The sequence below is a fragment of the Diplotaxodon limnothrissa genome, linkage group LG23, assembly GCF_057381915.1.
Source record: "Diplotaxodon limnothrissa isolate DT_005_m linkage group LG23, D_limnothrissa_male_GT1.1, whole genome shotgun sequence".
NCBI lineage: Eukaryota > Metazoa > Chordata > Actinopteri > Cichliformes > Cichlidae > Diplotaxodon > Diplotaxodon limnothrissa.
Genome location: NC_140617.1, coordinates 38,937,734 through 38,961,671, shown reverse-complemented (window position 1 = coordinate 38,961,671; position 23,938 = coordinate 38,937,734). Strand labels below are relative to the sequence as shown.

Here is a 23,938-nt window from a genome sequence, read left to right as displayed (position 1 = left end):
TGATAGAAAATCGTTGCTTCTCTTTGCTGTTATTTTGTGGACTTGAACTGAGGAATCAAACTGTTTTTTTTTTAATTTCTTGTGTTTTCCAGACGCAGCTCTTTTTCACTTGCTTTAGAACTTTTTCTGTTGTTGCCGTTGTTCTGATATTCTTACATCCCCTCTGGCTTCCATGAGAAAACTAAAAGGGAAAGCGGTTCTTTTTGCATTTTTATCTTCCTTGTATTGACAGCTCTTTCTCCACTTTGATTTCTTTACATTCACGTCAGAGACTGTTTTTTTTTTTTTTTTTTACTTGTCTCTCAGTTTCTCCGTTGTCTCTTTTGTGTTATTGTTTTCTGCAGCAAGCTCTGGATTCCAACCTGAGTAATCTGATCAAGAGGAACAACGAGCTGGAGTCTCTTATGGGAAAACTGATTCAAACTTGTCAGCATGTAGAGGTGAGTCCCACGTTGCCCTTTATGGTTAGCTGTATGTTGGAATTTATTAAATGAATGGATAATATAATATTTTACTACTTAAGACTTAACTGTAGCATCTCCTGTGTAACCTGTACAGTATAGTTACTCAACATTGTTTATTAACCCTTAGCTTAGCATGTAGCAAGAGTTGACAACAAAACATACAGTAAATGACTGAATATGACTATCATGTTGTAAACCTAATATAATATTTATTTTTTTGTTTTAGTTTTTTTATATTTGTCATTTTTCCTTGATTACTCACTCAAACTGTTGTGCTGTTTTATTTGTGTTTTGTATTTTGTAATGCCACTGCAAAAACCTTTTTTTCTTTATGTATTCGTGAGACTGTTAATGGATATCATTTTAAAAAGTGAAGATGTAAACATAGCAGACTTTGGCAAAAAATTTTTATTTACATTGATTTGTTTTTTAAACCTGCTTTTATTCATTCACATTTACTGGTCTAATATATGTTTTTATCTGCCCAGAAACAAGGGAAAAACATGACAAGTGACAGTGTAGATTTATTTACATTAAAAACAAATACGAGTAAAGCAAAGTTTACTCAAGAAAATCAGATTTTTCATTATTCGTCAGGTTATTTTGGAGGCGTCATCGTAGACTCAGGGAGTGTGGCCAGCATATTAGTTTGTTTTTTTTTTACAACATTCAAAGTTTCAGTGATTAATACATTATGAATATTACGCTCCTAAAGTATATATTTTTAATGAAACTGCTTCTAAAATGTATCTAGCATCTACATTAACTGCAGAGCTCTGTTTAATTTCACATAAATATTCTTAATAATAACAGAGAACGTTCGAAAATCTGATCTTACATAGGATGCAGACAAAAATAAACGTACACAAACAAACATAGCGTCTTTAGCATCTTTTAAGGGTTACATATAAATATATAAAAATACAAATATATGTAACATCTGCAACATCTTTCAGCCTCCATGCACTAAAAAAACTGTTTTCGAAATTGAAATGTTGAAATTTCCCAAAAGCTTTGAGTGCAGAAACAGGCAAGTGCAAATCATCAGGTTTCAGTCTAACACGTTTATTTTTGGGATAACAACCAATTGTGCGAATGTCTGCATGCATTTAACTCGAGTGAAGGCAATTCTGTGCTAAGCCTGCCTGTTCATGTTCCACTAGCCCACTAAGAAGCTTTAAATAAAGTGATGCCACAGGCAGTGGTTGAAAGGCAGTGACATCTTAGTTTAGAAATAACGGAGAACAGCCTGCATGCGTGGCAAGGTCTTTGCATGCTGCAAGGAAAGAGGATTATGATTTATTAACATTTAAGCGCTGTATACATTTTTTTTCGAGCATGTTTTCATGTTTCCCATCACACATATGCTTCCTCTGAGCTTTAAGCTCAGGGGGAAACTGTGACGAGGCAAGAATTTCAAACAGGAGAAAGAAAAACTTTGATCCTTTTCTGATGAATAAATGATGAACATGAAAAGGGCAAACAAACCCACTTGACCTATTTCTCCCCAGTGCATTATGACACATGCAGTGGAGTTTCGCAACATAATCTATATAACCTCTGAGGTGTACACTGAGAGCACGTCAGGTCAAGCTGCACAGGGTCGAACTGGACTAGAAAAAGTTCCAAGCAAAAAACCAATAACGATCATGGGCTAAAAAGTACATCAAATACAAATACAACTTACGTGAACTCAGGAAACTGAGCTGTCTGATATGCTTGGCATGAATATGTCAGGGCTTAAAAATAAATAAATAAATAGATAAAAAAAGAGATGGTTACTCAGCTTTGGTTGGCGTGCTGTTGATGGAGCTTTCTGAATTTTTCACATCACATTAAGCCTCTCCCAAAGCCTCACTAAAGATGGCTGCTGAGAATCTCTCAGACACTTAATGTTGGCGAAAGATCAAGCAAATGGCAACCTTCCTTAACGAGTCATGTTTGAAAAAATAAAATAAAAAAATAAAAACAAAGAAGAAAAAATGACTGCACACCCGGTTCCTCTGAGTCACCATCTGCTGTGGTTCAGCTGTGGCCACAGTTTCATTTAACGCTCCCACACCAAATTACGCACGCATTCTTTTTCGGCTGGCATCGTGACACATTTTTTTCTTTTTCAAAGAATCTAGTGCCAAACAACATTTGGACCCTTCTATGCTGGTTTTTTTTCTTTTGCAAAAATGGGGCCCAGTTATAATTTCGTGAAGGTACAATGAGTTTCAATGCAATAAATACTCAAAGAGGGATCGTTTTAGGCAGTTAATTGGTTTGTTTATTTAAATGAAAGGAAGGAAATTATCCCATTAAAAAAAGAAAAAGAACACAAGAAAATGAAAAAGGATTAGCGCTTTTGCAGTTTTGTTTTAAAGCCAGAGAGAGAAGGAAAGCGTTACCTCTGATGCGTGTCAGGGAATATAGGCCCTTCAAGACCAACTTCACCCCCCCCCCAGAAAGTTTGTTTGATGCACATTTTACAAAGTTTGGATATCCTCCAGGCTTGAATCATTTGTGTGCATGCATGTGTGTTTCTGTGGTTAAATGAATCACTTAATGTCCCTCTCAGGCTATAATCTGTCATACTGATCATATGCTCCAGAGGGTTCTGCCCACAGTCATTAGATGCTTCACATCTTTACACAGCACATCATGTACTTTGGTCACAAATTGTGTGTGGGTGTCTGTGTGGCTGTGTACATGACAGTGTGTCTGCGCCACTCCCTTGTTACTGCTGTTTATATTATGACATCCATTTACTAACAGGTTAACTATGTTCAAGGGTACAGAAAGTATTCTTTTCCTTACTTGAAAATAAGCTTTCTTTGTCGAACTATGAAAGTGGATTTGAAGCAGGAAACTAGCTGATAAGATATTGTAATTATGCACTGCTTCCTGAGGGATTGGTAACCACTGCTAGAAATGCACTAGAATTGGTAGAGTTGGTTATGGTGCCAGACACCACAGGAAGTCATTAACAGTCGATGTTAAAAAGTAAGACAGTCGACAGCTGTGTTAACCAGTGTGGTTGTGTGGTACACCAACACAGGCCACATGCAATCAATCGTTTTTTTAAGATGAGAGCAATCCCTTAAGCTTGCAACGTAAAAGCTAAAAGGTAAAAGCATCAAGTGCTGATGCAAGCACTGCTAACGTTAGCTTACACATAACTCAATAACTAATTTATTGTAAGAAAGTGACACAAAAACAAAGTGGTAGTTGAAGAATGTGAGGAACAATTGACAATACAGATGCTGTGAAACCTCGTCCTTTAGACCATGCTCAACTTTGATTATTTTTTGATGTGGGATTTATGGTTACACGTTGGTGGCTATCTTGGGTAGTGCAGATAGAGCGATTGTGAGTAATCATCTTATACACTAAGGCCAAAAGTCCATGTGGACTACCAGTGCAGAACCATGCTTGTCAGTTATGGGTTACCTTACCTTTAGACTAGCCTTTCAGTCTGATTATTCTGAATGAGCCATAGATAGTTCATAAATACATGTATTTGCACTTATAGAAGTGTAATTACTGGTTTAGTCAATGGTACTGTCTACATAGTGCAGGGGTGGGGGAACTCCAGGCTTCAAGGGCCGGTGTCCTGCAGGTTTTAGATCTCACCCTGGGTCAACACACCTCAATCAAACGATTAGTTCATTACCAGGCCTCTGGAGAGTTCAAGACATGTTGAGGAGGTAATTTAGCAATTTAACTCAGCTGTGTTGGATCAAGGACACATCTAAAACCTGCAGGACACCGGCCCTTGAGGCCTGGATTTCCCCCACCCCTGACATAGAGCATATAGGTGACAGCAAAGGTGACACCCACCTGCTATTGGTTAATACATTGGAACATTAGATGTGCTATCCTCACATGGGCATGTTCAGACAGCACATAGACTAAGTTGAACAGAGAGGGCACAGAGGGCATACTGGCTAGCATCCAGGATGTGTCAGACCTTTGCATTCTCAAATGTCTGTTGTGTAAATCCCGAAAAAGTTCAGGGCTAAAGTGCATCTGTGAAAAGAGCTTAAGATTACTTTTGTGTCTGTGCCATCTTATTGAGAGATAAGCATAGAGGGGTATATCACCTTAAATCCACAGTGACACCTTCAGATGTCACCTTCTACAGTCACGTAATGTCCGAGAAAGCAAGTTAGAGCTTTCTGGTAAACTAAAGAGACAAAGTAATGCCAGAAAATTCTGAGGCTTTTGTTCCAACTTCATTTTAGGCTGTTTCAATCAGTTTTTGGAAGCCATTCCTAAAACATCAAAACATTAATCAGTGCCAGAAGTTAAATAAATGCGGCTAGAGATGAAAAGAGCTGCCTTCCAAGGAACAGATTAGCCTCAGCATGTGCTCTTTTGGTTTATATTAAGAAAGGCTTCAACCCAAAATACCTTATATCTGCATAAGTATACTAAGTGGTGTACAAAATGCCACTCAGAGATAACATATACAGTAAACTGTTAAAAATGTCAGGCTTCACCAGAGCTGTCACAGTGATGTTGATGAAACCAATTAACAGTGTTGAAAAGACAGTTGCAGAGGCATTGCTATAGAGTAGAGCTTGGGCATTCAGCTCGGCATGTCTAACATAAGCACTGAGATGTAATCCAGGTGGAAAATTGTTTCTGTTGGCAAAATGATCCCAGAAAATCACATAAATGCTGTTTAGGAAGGGACGCTGAGGATATTGTGGAAGTCTACTCCAACCTCGTTTGGCTCTGTGGAGGAAAAGCAAATGAGCCCCTATGATGTCATTATTAAAACACCTGTCAGCATTGATGTGTGCTTGTAAGAGTGTATGTTTGCATGAATAACTGTGCAGTCTTTCTTCAGCTCAGTAACGCTCACAGCAGACTTCCCTTTCATTGCTCCCAGTGCTATCGCTCTGCTGCAGCAAGAAAACACTTTACAAGGTGCTGAAAGGGCCGCTAGGAAATGACCACAATGAGAAATTACACATTATGTTTGGACCTGCACTCTCATAATTGGACTTGAACAACTTTTATAGCCTGCTCAGACTATACAGGTTCCAACTGCAAAGTGAATCAATTGCCTCACAGAATGGACCCTCATGGCAGAACCACCTTGAAAGTGGTCAGCTGCACTTTTTCAGACACCTTCCAGCTAGACTAAATCATTTTTATTAAAGTTAACTGCCATCAGTGGGATTTGAGGCACACAGATGTTTCAGTCCATAGACTGAAATTAGGCTGATTATGCTCCTTTTATAATACTGCTGCTCACTTAGGATATTACTAGGCTCTACACTGGAATTCAATATTGTGAATTCCATAATATATACCTACAATGATTGTAGGTATATATGTCTGTAAAAGAATAATTTGACTGTTTAGATGTAATCACCTTTATATTCCATTCCCCTTAAATGCTACACGACAGCATCTGTAAAAATAAAGTTACTGCATATTTTTGTTTGTCATGAATAATAAGTATTCTTGACTAGTTAGCTTCTTTAGCAAGCTAACTAACCTAGGTTAGCTACAATAGATAGAACGCCTGTTTAGTAAAATTAGTGGAAGAGCATGGCATATTATTTGTCAGATAATTGCATTAAAAATGATTCAAAAGGCACCAACATCTCAAACACAGTTTGAAGATTTAGATCTTTGATTTGAATTAGCTGAACCGATGATTAGCAAAGAGTTAGCCATCCAGTTTGTAGCTAGCCAACCTGCCTCTAAAAGCTGCCTCACTTCTAATAATGGATAACTAGTTATGAGTTAGGAAGTAGAGTTTTTATGAAGGGGAAAATAAGACCAAAAATACTTTAGTTTATCAGCCTGTGAACATGTTTATCTCTGCTGTGAATTGGGCATTTTGCTATAGATATCTACATGTCCGTGACAGTTCACAAATGCCCTTTGTTGAATTTGAAAAGCAACTTCTGTTATTGAAGTTGCTCAGTGAGTCAGATTTTCCACAAGATCTATTTGTACATCGCTTCACCTTTTTATGTACTTGTTTAATATATAAAACAGCAAAAACATAAACCTACTGTACATTTCTTTCACATTCAGAATTCTCACACTCATATAAAAAGGCAAATATATATACACTGTACCGTGTATAAGAGCTCATTTCATTACCCTTGCACAGCATATTGCTGAGAGTCATGTGTGCTTTCTAACAGACATAGTGCTTCCCGCTTACTTTCCTTATCACTCAGCCCTCTAGCCAGCAGGAGGCAAAATAGCTGAATATCTTCGTCAAGTGTTTGCTTCCAGACAGGAGGGCTGGCTGATGGATGAAAATAACACCCTGTCCCTCAGTGGACATGATGTGGAATCACTAAACATACATCCCTCTATATACCCCATCCACACCTTTCATCAGTCGCTTTGTTTGTCTAATACTCGCCATGAATTGGTTTCTCAGGTGAACGCGTCCCGCCAGGAGGGCAAGCTCTTGGAGGAGTGTGACGTCCTGATTGACATTATTCAGCAGAGGAGGCAGATCATCGGGAACAAGATCAAAGAGGGGAAGGTGAGGTGAATGCTATGGGCCGAAATCTGTGCCATCAGAAACTGAATTTGAATAAGTTAAATCTGAATTTGAATTGCTCGGATTGAATCTGAATTGTAACTTGAATAAATGCTTTTAAAAACTGAATATGAATTAGCCTAATTTGAAATTCAATTTATTGGTTTGAAAATGATCATCACTAAACTGAAATTGAATTTTATAGTTTGAAAATGAATTCATTTGCTTTGAAACAGTATTTTATCCATTAAAAATTTAGCTCTCGAATAATTTCGGATTCACTTCTCAACATTCAGTTTCAGTTCTACAATTCAATTTCAGTTCCAAAATTCAGTTTTTTGGGACTTACATCCGGTTCCGGTTCAAGAGTAATCAAGCGCAGATTAAATAGAACTACGTTTTACTAGTGGACCGAAAGTGTTACTGATGGGAATCTACAGCGTCTTGAGCTGAATTAAGACTTCAGAAGTCATTCGTCATGTCGAATGACCAGCGGATAAACTCTCAGGTTGGTAATAAATGTATTACATGTATAAGAACAAGCGTCATGTTAACAAATGATAGCCGTACAGTAACTTTTATGCTTATCGTAGCTGTTAGCTAAAAACACTAATTTAGCGTAGTTTCCCCTGAATTCAGCTTTGACAAACAAATATGATCGACTGTTTCTAGTAGAATTCCAAAGTTGTCATCTTGTACCCTCTCAGAGCCCTGTATGCTTGCAGAGACTCCTACAGTAGGGAAACATGCAAAACGGTGTCCAAACCTTTGTATTTTAGCTTTATTTATGTCTCACACAGCATCCCAACTCTTTAGCTAACTTAATAACGTTAGCTAAAGTGAATAGTTAGTCTAATTCATTAGTGCAGCATTGCTGGATCACATCTGTTTGAAGTGATATAATATGATATACAACTATCACTGAAACAGCAAACTTTGTAAATAAACAAACAACACTTCTCAGTTTCTAAACATTTGGCCAGAGCTGTAGATTACACTATCAGTGCTTGTTCACTCTTGACAAGAATTACATTTCTAAATTTACTTTGTGCATTTACAGGTAAACAATATCTAATATTTTATCTAAATGACTGCTTTGTCTTTGAAAAGGTGAAGAGCCTGAGGCCGGTGACAGTCCAGTTCTACTCCAAGTACACCCTTAAGGTGGCTCACAGGACAAGGCCACATTCCTGTCCTGCCAGAAGAGAAGAGACACTTCAGAGTCTTCATGCAGTTCAACCACACCTGTCATATTTCGTATGACAGGGGTCTCAAACTCCAGTCCTCGAGAGCTGGTGTCATGCAACTTATCCATGTGTCCCTGGTGCAACACACCTGAATACAATTAGTAGGTCATTAGCAAGAGTATAGAACTTGACTGCATGCTGAGGTGGCAACCCCTAACCCTACTCAAGTAAATTTAAGTAAATGTATGTATTTGGAAACATATACTTCTAAAAATACTTTTATTGCACCATGTTCATTCACTCATGAGCTGCTGTAACATGAATCAAATGGCTGAATTGCCAACTCAGCATGCAGTCAAGTTCTATAGTCTTCCTAATGACCTACTAGGTGTGTTGCAACAGGGACACATGGAAAAGTTGCAGGACAGCGTTTGAGACCCCTGCCGTATGGTGTTCATGCAGTTTTCTACCCCACAGTTAAAGCATGTCTGACTGTCTGTTCAGCATATGCAAAAATATATGATGAGTTTAAGCATGTGATGACAAAGGTCTTCCATTATGGTGTTTGTCATCACATGTCACAGACATCTGGATGATCATTTGGAATAAACAAGAAACTAAAAACTTGTTACTTCATCTTTTACCTTTATTGTTATTATTGTTCTTATTTTACATTGTTAGGCATTAGGTTTATTTGTAGTAGTCCTTTCCAACTTCTTTCCCTCTTCCATGTTACTGTGTCAGCATCTATTCGGGGTTGGGAGTGGAACAGAAAGTAAGGAAATCCAAAGTGCCATTAAAACCAGGAGAGGTTCTTATATTTCAGAAGAAGGGATTAATTCAAAAGAAATGACCTCAATGCCATATTTTATTTAGGAACCCTAGAGAGCACTTTGCAAAATAACACATTCTTATAATTTCACCCTCAGATGAGCCTAGCTACGACTGTCAGGGAAGGTGATGTAGGTACAGAGCATGTGAGAGTGGTTAAGTTAATGTCTCTTGTCTAGATGAAGGCACAAGAGGGATCAATGGCAAGGCGTAGAAATTCAGTATCTTCAGTCTTCAGTGGACACTCCATTTCTGGCACAAAACACCTGTACAAGATGGTTGATTTAGGAGGTGATCCGACGACTTCAGCCTGTCAAACATAGCAATGGAGCAGTATGTTTAAAAAAAAAAAAAAACTAATTAAGCATGCACTCAGTACCCTAAGAATTATTATGGTAGTTAAACACAGTGATAGTCACATACAGTGGGGCAAAAAAGTATTTAGTCAGCCACCGATTGTGCAAGTTCCCCCACTTAAAATGATGACAGAGGTCAGTAATTTGCACCAGAGGTACACTTCAACTGTGAGAGACAGAATGTGAAAAAAAAAATCCATGAATTCACATGGTAGGATTTGTAAAGAATTTATTCGTAAATTAGGGTGGAAAATAAGTATTTGGTCACCTCAAACAAGGAAAATCTCTGGCTCTCACAGACCTGTAACGTCTTCTGTAAGAAGCTTTTCTGTCCCCCACTCGTTACCTGTATGAATGGCACCTGTTTGAACTCATCATCTGTATAAAAGACACCTGTCCACAGCCTCAAACAGTCAGACTCCAAACTCCGCCATGGCCAAGACCAAAGAGCTTTCGAAGGACACCAGGAAAAGTATTGTAGACCTGCACCAGACTGGGAAGAGTGAATCTACAATAGGCAAGCAGCTTGGTGTGAAAAAATCAACTGTGGGAGCGATCATCAGAAAATGGAAGACATACAAGACCACTGATAATCTCCCTCGATCTGGGGCTCCACGCAAGATCTCATCCCGTGGGTTCAAAATGATCATGAGAACGGTGAGCAAAGATCCCAGAACCACACGGGGGGACCTGGTGAATGACCTGCAGAGAGCTGGGACCAAAGTAACAAAGGTCACCATCAGTAACACACTACAACGGCAGGGAATCAAATCCCGCAGTGCCAGACGTGTTCCGCTGCTGAAGTCAGTGCATGTCCAGGCCTGTCTGAAGTTTGCCAGAGAGCACATGGATGATACAGCAGAGGATTGGGAGAATGTCATGTGGTCAGATGAAACCAAAGTAGAACTTTTTGGTATAAACTCAACTCGTCGTGTTTGGAGGAAGAAGGATACTGAGTTGCATCCCAAGAACACCATACCTACTGTGAAGCATGGGGGTGGAAACATCATGCTATGGGGCTGTTTTTCTGCCAAGGGGACAGGACGACTGATCCATGTTAAGGACAGAATGAATGGGGCCATGTATCGTGAGATTTTGAGCCAAAACCTCCTTCCATCAGTGAGAACTTTGAAGATGAAACAAGGCTGGGTCTTCCAACATGACAATGATCCAAAACACACCGCCCGGGCAACAAAGGAGTGGCTCCGTAAGAAGCATTTGAAAGTCCTGGAGTGGCCTAGCCAGTCTCCAGACCTCAACCCCATAGAAAATCTGTGGCGGGAGTTGAAAGTCCGTGTTGCTCGGCGACAGCCCCAAAACATCACTGCTCTCGAGACGATCTGCATGGAGGAATGGGCCAAAATACCAGCTACTGTGTGTGCAAACTTGGTAAAGACCTATAGTAAACGTTTGACCTCTGTTATTGCCAACAAAGGTTATGTTACAAAGTATTGAGTTGTATTTTTGTTATTGACCAAATACTTATTTTCCACCCTGATTTACGAATAAATTCTTTACAAATCCTACCATGTGGATTCATGGATTTTTTTTTTCACATTCTGTCTCTCACAGTTGAAGTGTACCTCTGGTGCAAATTACTGACCTCTGTCATCATTTTAGGTGGGGGAACTTGCACAATCGGTGGCTGACTAAATACTTTTTTGCCCCACTGTATCATATCACTTCAAACAGAGGTGATCCAGTAATGCTGCACTAATGAATTAGACTAACTATTCACTTTAGCGTTTTTAGCTAACAGCTACAATAAGCATAAAAGTTACTGTACGGCTATCATTTGTTAACATGACGCTTGTTCTTATACATGTAATACATTTATTACCAACCTGAGAGTTTATCCGCTGGTCATTCGACATGACGAATGACTTCTGAAGTCTTAATTCAGCTCAAGACGCTGTAGATTCCCATCAGTAACACTTTCGGTCCGCTAGTAAAACGTAGTTCTATTTAATCTGCGCTTGATTACTCTTGAACCGGAACCGGATGTAAGTCCCAAAAAACTGAATTTTGGAACTGAAATTGAATTGTAGAACTGAAACTGAATGGTGATAAGTGAATCCGAAATTATTCGAGAGCTAAATTTTTAAAGGATTAAATACTGTTTCAAAGCAAATGAATTCATTTTCAAACTATAAAATTCAATTTCAGTTTAGTGATGATCATTTTCAAACCAATAAATTGAATTTCAAATTAGGCTAATTCATATTCAGTTTTTAAAAGCATTTATTCAAGTTACAATTCAGATTCAATCCGAGCAATTCAAATTCAGATTTAACTTATTCAAATTCAGTTTCTGATGGCACAGATTTTGGCCCATAGAACGCTCAGAGGGGCGAGGACTGTGACACCATTTGTTTGCTATAAATGCTGTATTTATAACAAGCTTTGCCTACATATTCTCTCAATCTTTCTTACAACTTTCATTTAATATTAAAATGCTGCTTCAGTCCATCTATCAACTGCTCAAGCACACATAATAATCCTCCGAGAGTGAACATTGTCTGCAGCTGTAATAACCTGTGAAACAAATGGATTCCCTCATTCATGCTGTGTGTTTAATATCTACATGACACCTAACTACAATTTAGAGCTTGTGTTTTGCTAGAGTTGATTGACTTATAAGGCCAAGCTTTTATTAATCCCAATTTAAACTCTCTGATATCAATTTAAGATATCATCAGACCTCATTTTCTAATCAACACAATGCGTCATCACAGTTGCTTGACCTGATCCTTACTCTTCCAACAGACGGCAAACCCTTCAACACATATTCAACAGAAGGGAAAAACAGACAGACTGCCCAAAAGCAGATCCCAGAGCATATGGGACGGCACTCTTTCTCGTACTCTAAACACAGATGATTTCTTTAAGCTCCGTCTAATGAGACTTGGAATGCACTAGGGATGGTTTTTTTTTTTTTTTTTACCATGTAATCTAGGCTTTCAGCTGTTAGGATTGTGCAGCAAATAGAGAAATGGATACAGATGGATGGATCATTGTTTATAGACCAACAGAATTCTTACAAATTGATTTTGGGTGTTTGTGTTAGCTCATACTCAAAAACAACTCAACACTGTCTTTTCTGAGACAAAGTTTCTGTAGTAATAATGACTAGCAATTGATTGAAATTTTCAGTGCCCTTAAATCAGGATTACAGTATCTTGGGTTCTTTGCAAGCCAAGCTGCTGATGAAATGTCCTTTGACCTCAATGTAACCACTGACCTAAATCTGTCTCCTGAAATCTTTGCTGACAGGGAAAGAAAATGAAACCGAGGAGCAAACGAGGCCATCTAAAATCCCAGATTTCCATTTAGCAGAATCACTGACAGCTCTGAAAAAGTTAAGATTAGCTGGGGCATGAGAAGATTAGCTGATACTGAAAGAAAACATTTTGCCAAGCACCCTGTGTGCTCTTTATTTACTCTTCTCTTGTTAAGATGGAGCTTCTGAGGACTTCATCTTAACAAGAAAAAATGTTTTGTTTTGTTTTTTTTATATGCAACAATTTATTTTTGATGGTAGCTCTAGTGCGGCAATAAGACCTATACACCCATATCTCCAACCACAGAAAACAAGAGGCATGTTGTTACATTAGTTTGGTGGGTTGCAAAGCATCTTGCAGATGAGCAACAAGGTAGGTAGGGTAAAGTGACTCAAATAATGAACACGATTTCAGATTTCCCTACCAGAATGAATGCCCTTAAAATGATTCATATGAATAATTGAATTCATACATTTTTATTGGCATACACAAGATAAACCATGGACGTAGCTTCCAAGCTGGAAAAATAAAGTCAGTGCAGAAGTGTCTTAAACCAGCGGTCCCCAATCCCCCAGACGGGTACCAGTCCATGAGTCGTTTGGTACCGGGCCGTGAGAGTTGAGGCTTGGGTGTGAAATTCATGGTTCTCAGTAATTTTAGCATTATTTTTTTTATTGTTTTTATCGCTAACTCAGTTTCCCTGGGTCGTTTCCCGTGTGTTATGAATAAATCTTCTTTTTTTTGGTACCGGTACTGGTTTTATTTTGTTGTATTTATCCGCAACACCTTAAAGGCTGGTCCGTGAAAATATTGTAGGACATAAACCCGTCCGTGGTACAAAAAAGGTTGGGGACTGCTGTCTTAAACCACCATTCTATTCAAAGGCCACCAGATAGCCAGTATCTGCTTGCAAAAAGCCTTTCTATAGTCGTTCTATAGAAGTCTATGGGAAAGCAAATGAGCCCCTATGACACCTATAAACGCTATCCTGCTAAGTTGATGGGTCAGTCACTAATTTTATGTCATACTGAATAAAATAAAAAGTCTATTTCAAACGTCTTGTTTTCCTTTTTTCAAAATAGCGGATAAATGTGCTCAATGCCTAATGACTTTTCAATCTCGTTGTCAAGTCTGTTTCATCAAGGCTTCAAAACAGAATTTAAGAAACCAACCAATCATGGGTAGCTATGTCCAAAACATTACCTTGAAGTGTCAGGTGCAAAAAGAATGTGGAAAAAGAGACAAGTAAAGTGAAAGTTAAACTAAATGTCCTGTGATTTTATTTATGGATGATGGGTATGTTCATGCCCTTTGTTAACCTTCTGTGATGTTAATACCAGTAGAAGAAAACGTGCAGAATTTGATGACTACCTACATTAGTCAACCGTGGATTTGACCTTTTCATGTATGAGTGACTTCAAAATGTTAACATCCATCTTCTTGCGCCCATAAAAGCCCATATTTCTGGGACGTTTTGTGCCATCAGCTCTGATTATGTTATCAGCCAAAATGATTCACAACACCTTAACTTGCATAAGCACTATTTCATCCATTCCGATTCATCCTGATAGTCTTTTCTGTGACTTTCTCTTTCACACTTTCTAGGCACAGAGGCTTCGGAAGCTCGCCCAACAGATCTCCAACTGCAAGCAATGCATAGAGAGGTCCACAGCCCTCATAACACAGGCCGATCAAACGCTGAAAGAAACCGATCATGCTCGCTTTCTGCAGACAGCAAAGAGCATCAATGAGAGGTCAGACAGCCCACACACTGACCGCATGCCTTAATTATTCAGCTCAGCATGTTAAAATCTAGCTTAAGGGAGAGGTTAAAGACTGCAACCACACAAATGGTGAGAAACAGTTTGAAAACTTTGTGTACATAACTTCGCCAACAGCCAAAACAAGTAGAGTGGGATTTCATCTTCTATTTAGCATAATCTTATTCCATTCCCTGCTTAAGCTCTCTGACTAATTGATTTGGCAATTGAGAACAAAACCTGCTCTCCAATATGTGCATCCTCAGGAGAAACAAAAGGGGTGATATAAAAAAGAAATCATTATCCTTTAGTCCTTCATACAAAAGCAGTGTTTCAATCAGAATCTAATCTGCACAGCTTCACTAATTAGGAAGATGATTTTCTTTAGATTGGGAGTTTGTGTTTTTATTTAGCAACTGTTGAGGTGTTAATTCTGTATATGGATGTTATGTACAATGCTTTGCAAAATGCTAAAAATGCTTGTCACTGTATTGCTAACACTTGTGATGTTGACATGACATTTTTTTTCAAGTCCAGTTAAAATCTATTTTGGGGTGGTCTACCCTTCAAAAACACCCCTAACACATACATATACAATTACAAAATAGCTTAAACTGACTAGTTCATATGTAAAGTGTATTACAAGTATCTGGCAGGGATAGCTCAGTAGGTAAAGTGGTCGCCCCATGATCGGAAGGTCGGCGGTTCGAATCCACTTAACGGCTACCCTGAGGTACCCCTGAGCAAGGTACCGTCCCTACACACTGCTCCCCGGGCGCCTGCTTAGTGGGCTGCCCACTGCTTCACTGAGTGAATGGGTCAAATGCAGAGAAAAACAAGTAATTTCCCCATGGGGATCAATAAAGTATCCATTATTATTATTATTATTATTATTATTACTGGTCCTGATATAGGGTTTCCATGGCTACTGCATCAACCCAAGTGCTGATCCCTGAGATACACCTGACTGACACCTTCGACACATTTGCCCTGGACTTTACTAGAGAGAAGAAGCTGTTGGAGAATCTGGATTACCTCACTGGTAAAAATCATAGCCTGACTGTGTTTGGGTGATGTGCTATGTTACCAACTAATGCTAACAAGCTTGGCAGGCATTCAATGTACTATACCAGGGGTGCCCAATCCCAGTCCTCGAGAGCTACCGTCCTGCAGCTTTTAGATGCATCCTTGTTCCCACACACCCGAATCAAATGAATGGCTTGTTATCTGGCCTTTGCCAAACACGATGGCGTGCTGAAGAGGTAATCAAACCATTTGATTCAGCTGTGTTGGCGTAGGGATGCATCTAAAAGCTGCAGGATAGTAGCTCTCGAGGACTGGGATTGGGCAGCCCTGTACTATACAGATCACTGCTAATTAGTGCCAAGTAGCATTCAAATAAAATGCTAGAACACTGGTTAGTAGACTATGGGCCAGCTTTACTAATGTGTTTCGTTAGTGCAGAGTGGGTATTGGAGGAAGAAAAATATACTGTTGGTAAGTAAGTAAGTAAAATTTGTTTCTATAGCGCTTTTTGCTGATGACCTTAGAGCTCGGGAAGAGGAATGCGGTTTCAGCAGGTCAGAAATGTACTGGGGAGCTTGACCATGTAGGGCCCTAAAGGTTAAATTAAAATTTTAAGTATTTACAAAGAGAGGACAGTGACAGGGTGGCATGTATAAAGTGGGAATATCTGCAACTAACTGTGTTGGATATATATTTCTCAAAACACAAAATATAGTGAGAAGCGTAAAAAGCATTTGTTAATGTTCGTGACACAAAATTTACATTTAGGGATATGTTTCCAAGGAGTTTAGAGATTGTGCTATTTTGCCTATTCAACTAAATCTGACCCCATAAGCCTAGATACAATTCAGGTGGGTGACTCCAAAAGGGAGTAATTTGGCATTAAGACGCAAAGTGTCTTTTGTATCAGGCTGTAAAGATGATTATTCTGCTGTAAAGTTCAGCCTTTTGGAAGTTTTTGCATTTGAAGATAGCCTCAAGTGGCCATTCAAGGAACTGCAGGCTTTATTTTTACCCAGAAACCCAGAACTTTCTGCTTGGGAAACCTTTATGTTTAACCTCCATTTTTCATCAAATGGACGTCTGCTGATTATAATTCAATTCAGTTCAATTCAGTTTTATTTATACCGTGCTAAATCACAACAACAGAGGTGGAAGACAGGACAGATTATACTGATTAACCAGAAACTAATTTTCAAAATGCGTAGTGACAATCACTGAGAACTGCTGTTCATGTTCATCCTCATTATCATCATCTTTTGATGGCTTCTTTCTTTGAATCCATGACCTAATGTATAGTCTTAATCTATAGTGTAGCCCTTTGATTACACGATTCAGTTTCTCATGGACTGTGAAACTCAAATATTGTCTCCAATTAAGATTATATTCATGCTTTAATTTAGGATTTAAAAAAAATCTTTTGATGTCTCGGTTTTCTTCAAGCATTGCATTTGAACAGACCCCAGCCTATTAACTCTAAAATTAATTTTCAACATTAATTTCCGATGTCCTATTTGCAAGGCCCCATCAAAATGTCACTGCATGAATTATGGAGCTTGGTGGGGACAAAAACGAGGTAGTGTAGTGGGTTTTGAAGGTCTGTGAAAGTGGCTGGCTCGTATTTATTCTCTGTGATGCATGAGGGCTTCGCTGGAGGGCCTTTTCACTAAGTGAATCAGTCTGAATCACTCCACTATGTGCAGCCACTCATGACAGAAGGCTCGGGAGAGGGAGCGAGTGACAGACAGAGAAAGAGATAGGAAGTGGCTTTACAATCAATTTAAGCTGTGCCTTTATATCTTTATTTCTTTACCTCGGTCCATTCTGTTTCTATCTCTTTCTACCGAGAGGCTTCATGCACTGAATACAAGAGTGATTCATTGTATTTATTTCTCTGTGGAACAAAAACAGTTATAACATAATGAAGTTTTCCAATGAATCAATGCATGAGTGGAAGAGAGCCAATCTAACATCTCTGGTTATGTAACGACTCGCATTTGTTACTCCTAAAAAGGGCTGTTACATTTACTGTTCCCGCTGTTAATGCGATCTGCTTTTTATCTGAATTGTTTATTATTTTGCTGCTGCCTTCCTTTTAATGCTCAGCGTACCACTCTATTAGAAAGAGCATCCTCAGTCCTATGTGTAATGAAGCTTGTAGACTCATAAATCGAAGCAAATGAACACGTACAAGGTTAATCAAGGCTACCGTTGTAACAGCTGACAACCTTTGAGTGTGTCATCACTTTGGAATATCGCTAATGTAATTTGCAATTTTATCCAAACACAATCTAAAATTAGAGCCTGAGACGATGATTTTTTTTCTTCAATCATTGCAGCTCCAAGTGCTCCGTGCATAAGGGAAGAACTGTGCACGGCGTCCTATGACACAATCACTGCCCACTGGACGTCAGATGATGAATTCACTGTGACGTCCTATGAGCTCCAGTATGCTATTTTCACCGGACAGTCCAACATTGCCAGTAAGTATGAAATGAATGCTGGAATCAGATAAGAACTAAATGGTTTTTCAAATCTTGAAAGCACAAGAATGAATAAATACATGAAGATATAACCCAGCTCAGATAACCAATCTACAAAGTTTATTTTAGTAGTTATTTTTAAGGTCCCAGCTACAATAAAGAAAATAAGAGGTTATGGGGGTGAATTCATTAGCATTAGCAAAATAAAAAAGAAAGTTGAAAGATGGTGAGTCGTTTGTAGGGAAGAGCTTTTTGAACTGCATAACAAAAAACTTCCCAGGGGGAAGGAGAGAGGTTGAAGCGGCCCATTGAGCACCACATTCAGGGTCTTAAAGCACCTTAATGGCTTCCATTAAGTAATTAAGGTACAACTCCACTTCCCAAGTATCCAATTAATGTAATTTGTGGGAAAAAAAGCAATCCTTTTAGCAGTACTAACTTGGTAAATGTGAATGCAAACAGATTGATGTAATTTCCATCTGTCACGCTGAATTGTGAATAAACATTCACATATCCTTTAAGAAGATCAAAACTTGTCTAAGAATCATGTTATGTTTGAATGCTGACTCTTTTATTGTAGTTTAATTTTACTCATCATCAGAGTAATCCAGTGACAGCTGTCTATATGCACGGGTGCACTACAGACATCAGGGATGACTGTAATGAGGGCCACAAGCTTTAGTTCTTGACCAAGCCATTAAAGTTATTATAAAAGTGTTGATAGACTTGTAACTTCTTTAGATTTTCTTCTCCTCTCCATGCACCTTGAAAGTAGACAAAGTAATGCCAGAAAGCCCTATTCTGCCCCATACCAATGTCAATTGGGCCTTCTAAATGCATCCACCTTGAAACATCCAAAACCAAGCCCTAACCCTAATTCTAGACAAGTCATCTCACCTCATCCGAGGGCACATCGAGTCATTCCCAAACCAGCTGAAAGATATATCCTCTCCAGTGAGTTCTGGGTCTGCCCCAGGACCTCTTCCTGGCAGGACATACCTGAAACACCTCACCTAAGAGGCATCCAGGAGGCATCCTCGTCAGACCTAAGATCAACTCTGTACATTTATGCTGCCCTACTACTGGCCACTAGCTCCCCTTAGGCAGATGGGAGTTGAAGTGCTTTTCTAAGATAGCGTTGGAGTGGAAGTGGAAGTTCCTGAAGTGAAGCCTCTGGCCTTTATGCTACTATCACCCTGATGTTGTCACACATCAAATGACTGTAGCTTGTGAAGGATGAAAGAGGGATAAGATTTGACAATAGCAAATCCAGAATGCATGAAGAGCACTCAGTAAAAGATTAGACTTCACTGGAAACGCAGAGTTCTTACACTGAAACATGTGAAACATTTAGGTTTAAGTGGCATCGAAGGAGTGAGATGTGTCAGGAGGGATGACAGCTGGGAAACGAATCAGCATCCTTGACACACGCTAAGTGACACAATGTCTCGTAGAGCAACAACAGACAGGCAGTATATGCCGACATACTCACTCTTGCTCAAATACACACAAGCCCTAGACAATCATGAGCACACTCAAGTGAGCAACAACTACAAGGAAGAAAATGGGGTCAGGGCATCTGAAGGCGAGATCCCCTGCTCCCTTTCAATCAAACCGCCTTTTCTCTGTCTTTCATCTGTTCTTTTTGAAATCCTTTCTAACATTCAAACAGAATTACATAACAGTAAAAGTACCTTTTTCCATTTCTTTTCTTGGTTCCCATGCTTTGTTTCCCTCCTTTTCACTCAGCTCCTGATACTTTTGGGTTACACCCTTCCTTTATTTTTTTCCTTCCCATCTATGTAAGGTTACACCTTTGCCATTGCCTTGTCATTACTTCACAGATTAAAGAGTATTTAAAAATGACAGCCATTAAACTGATTTGACACTTCATTTCTTCTCTTGCTTTCACATTTCTGTCTCTTTCCATTCAAGAAGACAGCATGATTTTTCTCACCTCTTGTTATCAGGTCAGGTAAAGTCAGAGGTGTTGCTTTTGGCATTCAAGTCATGTGCAAGAAGTTTCCCCCCTGTGGAAATTGAGTTGTATCACTATGCAGGAAGTAGAAGTATTGTAATTTTATGGAATGGAACAGTGAAAACATTATCCTTCTAATTGTTCTGTACAGCCTTCTGAATCTAATTTCCAGTGGGAAATACATGACAAGATCATGCACAAACTGCTTTTTAGTCTTAGAGGTCTTTTAGCCTGTTGTAGTGTCAGTAGCTTCCTCAGTAGTTAAATAATAACTGCATGGTGGCATACACTAATATTGCCTTTAGTCTTTAGCATCATGGATTTAATAATTTTCAGGATTCAGGATTTTCAGTTAACTACATTTCATTGTTTCTTTTTCCTCCAAAGGAATTTAAATTGCATTCAAAAACAAAGTACACACAAATACATGTATAACGTATTAGCCTAAACTGATAACTAATGAATTTAGGTGCCTGTCTACTTTCATTATGATTATTCATTTACTAAGCACATTATTGTCAATATAAATAATTCAGAATATTGAAAGTAGCTTTACTAGACCATATTATATTATTAACAGATCATACTTTTATGCTAAGCTAGCTTTGTTAGCCTGACTTTAGATGCTTTTTCTTCCATAATCAATGAATTATATGTTACATAACAAACTATCATCTATAATCACCTTGACAAGATATGTTTTTGTGTTAGCTAAAGTTAGTCATCAGGGCTATCTCACTGTCTACCTATCATTTCTGAAAGAATTAAGCTAGCATATGTGAGTTTACAATATACTGCGGAGCCCCACAAGGGACATTAGAGAAAAAAAAATGAAAATGAACTTTTGCGAGATCTCAAGTTACTTTTTACCGCAAACCTTTAGTGAGATCTTCCAAAACCGGGAGGTCCAGGCACAATGTACTGGGAGTGGGTGTTCTCGTCAGCTCTAGTGGGCCTCGACCTCCTGGTCAGGTTTGAGCTGGTGGGTAACAGACATTTCCGAAAACCTCGGAGCACTTTTGCAAGTGTTAAATGTCTTGATAAACCGAGCAGATATTTGAAGTTTACACAGCTACATTCTCGCCTGAAAATATCTTGAAAGCGTATTTTGTGACCCAGATAGAGTAATAGCTGCCACCATTGTTGGAAACTGGAATTGGCTGGGCCACATTATGAATTCTGGGATAGATTGGGCCACGAAGGATACACTCGACCCATCCATCAAATTCGGGGAAATGAAGGATGCATTTGGAGCAGCCTTCGAATTGGGACAGCCGTCAAATGCGGCCTCTGAAGGATGCGGCCTATTTTGCGTGATCTCGCAAAAGTTTTGTGAGATCTCACAAAAGTTCATCTTCATTTTTTTTTTCCAATGTCCCTTGTAGGGCTCCATAATATACAGGTTAGTTTTAGGCCTGTGCTGCAAATTATCTTTACAAAACTGCAGAAATGCTTCCATTTCATTTCGTAAATGAATATGACTCTTCATTTCCTCTCTTGCTTTAACATTTTAAAAGGTAAAACAAATATTTAAACGACTTTGTGTTCAGTGTCAGTGCCGATGATATTTTTGTCTGTTTAGAGGTCTTTGTTAGAATGTGGCATAACAGTTTATGTGACAGTGACATTAAAATTGTGGGTGCTCATTATTTAAAAAAAAAAAAACATACACACACCCAAAACACTAGTTTCCATCTATGGATGGATAACAACGAGCAGTGGCAACTTCCTGATCAGCAGGCAAACAAAGACATGAAATGGAGGGAAAATGTACACCCACATATACACACATATGCCTTAGGAGGTTGTGCAGCAGCTCTAAAGTGCCATTAAATAAAAAGCACATACCAAAGACACACAAACACACATAGCAGAGGGAGCACAGTGCAGCTATGAAGTCAACGAGGTGTGAATAGTTTCCTCATGTGCCTTTTCACACCCTCTCACCTGTTTCCACTGGCATGGGGTTGCACACAACCAGTTATTTTGTTCACCGTCCTTTCACACAGCGATGCATTATTCTTCCAGGGAACTCTTAAGTAAATAGTTTTTCTGTTATTTGTGAGTTATTTTAAGGAGAAATGCCTGCAGTTATATGAATTCTTCAGCACTTCAGTTTCATTTTCATTCTAGACTTTGTCCTATAGAGTCGCATAATGCAAAAAATAAATACAATGAATTATAATTTAAGTGAATTAACTGTCTATTTACTAAATCTGACATGACTTTTTTGTTTTTTTTCCTCCACTCTCAGGTCTCTGTAACTCCTTGGAAAGCTGGATGATTGTTCCCAACATCAAGCAGAACCACTACACAGTGCACGGTCTGCAGAGTGGCACCAAGTATATCTTTGTTGTGAAGGCTATTAACCAAGCGGGGAGCAGGAGCAGTGAACCAGGGACTTTAAAGACAAACAGTAAGATAATAAAGACTGAAATAGTCCTGAGTCTTTTTTTTCCTGTCTGTAAACACACAGCCCCTAATTACTATTTATTTGGTGGACTGCTAAATATTTGCCATAGGTGGTAAGTAGGTCAAGGAGAGAAATTACATATGCTAGAAAAGTCTTCACTATAATCTCTTACTGGTAACTACATGGTCCTTATGGTCAAGTTGGTAAGAACTCAGGTATACTCTGTCTTTTCCTAGCAAATTATGGGAACCATTTGTAACTCAACTCTTCTATTTATCTCGTTTACTACGAACAGGCCAGCCGTTCAAGCTTGATCCTAAATCTGCTCACAAGAAGCTGAAAGTGTCTCACGACAACCTGACAGTGGAGCGAGATGAAACCACATCCAAGAAAGGCCACAGCCAAGAGCGGTTCGCCAGCCAGAGCAGCTACGGTGTTGTGGGAAATGTCTATATTGACAGTGGGCGTCACTACTGGGAAGCTCTCATTGGAGGAAGCACATGGTGAGAGCTACACATTTTAAGTAATAATTTATGGATTCTGTTTGAGGATAACATCTATCCATCTATGCATTTCTGTCCACTTATTCAAAGTTAGGTTGTGGGGCTAAGCAGACTTTTCCCCACCAACCTTCCTTCTTTCTCCTGAGGTATCCTCCTATGTCAGATGACAAATGTAATCCCTCTATTGTATTCTGGATCAGCCTTTGGGGTTCCTCCCAACCGAGCATGACCAGAGAACCTCTAAAAGGAAAGCTCCATCCTATTTAGATGCTTGGACCACCTCAGTTTGTTGCTTTCTGCATAAAGGAGGAGCAGGTCCTTAGAGATGTCTGAGATCCTCAGCCTGTTGCTAAAGATGCGTGTAGACACACTACGCAGGTAGCTGTATCCGCAATCCCAACTTTTCAGTCATGGAAACAAATGAAGGATGGAACCTAGATTGATGTTGAAATTGAAAGCGTTGCCTCATTTCACAATTACTTCTGACAGTTCACCACTTCATCTGCTTATACCACCAAATTCACTTATGAACAGAATACTGAGATACTCAACTAAGCAAATACTGATGGTCTTTGGTTTCCAAATAATGATAACAGAAATTTTATCTCCTTCCAAGGTATGCTGTAGGCATAGCCTATAAGTCAGCCCCCAAGCACGAATGGATCGGCAAGAACTCAGCGTCTTGGGTGCTCTGCCGCTGCAACAACTCCTGGGTGGTTCGTCACAACAGCAAGGAGCTAGCGATCGAGCCGTCACCCCACCTGCGACGCGTTGGGGTCCTGCTGGATTACGATTCCGGATACCTGAGCTTCTATGATGCTGTAGGCTCCCAGCACCTACACACATTTCATGTCTCTTTCATCCAACCCGTGTGTCCTGTGTTCAACGTGTGGAACAAGTGTCTAACCATTCTTACTGGTCTACCGATCCCTGACCATCTAGAGGGACTGGAACCAAACAACTGAAGGCTACACAGAGACAAAAATAAATCAACCCAAATTTAGTATCTTAAAGCTGCACTGGGCAAGAGATGTGAAAGTACTCATCTTTGGATAGAGAACAGAAGAGGGATCTATCCTCTTTAATTCAATCAGCTCTGCTCTATTTACCCAACATAAATTCTCCTCATATGCACTTTTGTACCCAGA

The 23,938-nt window shown here is 39.2% G+C and overlaps 1 protein-coding gene across 1 annotated transcript in view; it reads left to right on the top strand.

Moving 5' to 3' along the window:
- LOC146608647 (E3 ubiquitin-protein ligase Midline-1-like) overlaps window positions 1-23,938 on the top strand; it is a 39,759-nt gene extending 15,821 nt beyond the window's left edge. The window contains exons 2-9 of the mRNA XM_085347318.1: window positions 345-440; window positions 6,868-6,975; window positions 14,233-14,381; window positions 15,302-15,429; window positions 17,753-17,896; window positions 22,129-22,290; window positions 22,583-22,790; window positions 23,407-23,938. Of these exons, the coding sequence (XP_085203444.1) occupies window positions 345-440; window positions 6,868-6,975; window positions 14,233-14,381; window positions 15,302-15,429; window positions 17,753-17,896; window positions 22,129-22,290; window positions 22,583-22,790; window positions 23,407-23,755 (1,344 nt within the window). The 3' untranslated portion in view covers window positions 23,756-23,938. The remainder of the gene's footprint in view (window positions 1-344; window positions 441-6,867; window positions 6,976-14,232; window positions 14,382-15,301; window positions 15,430-17,752; window positions 17,897-22,128; window positions 22,291-22,582; window positions 22,791-23,406) is intronic.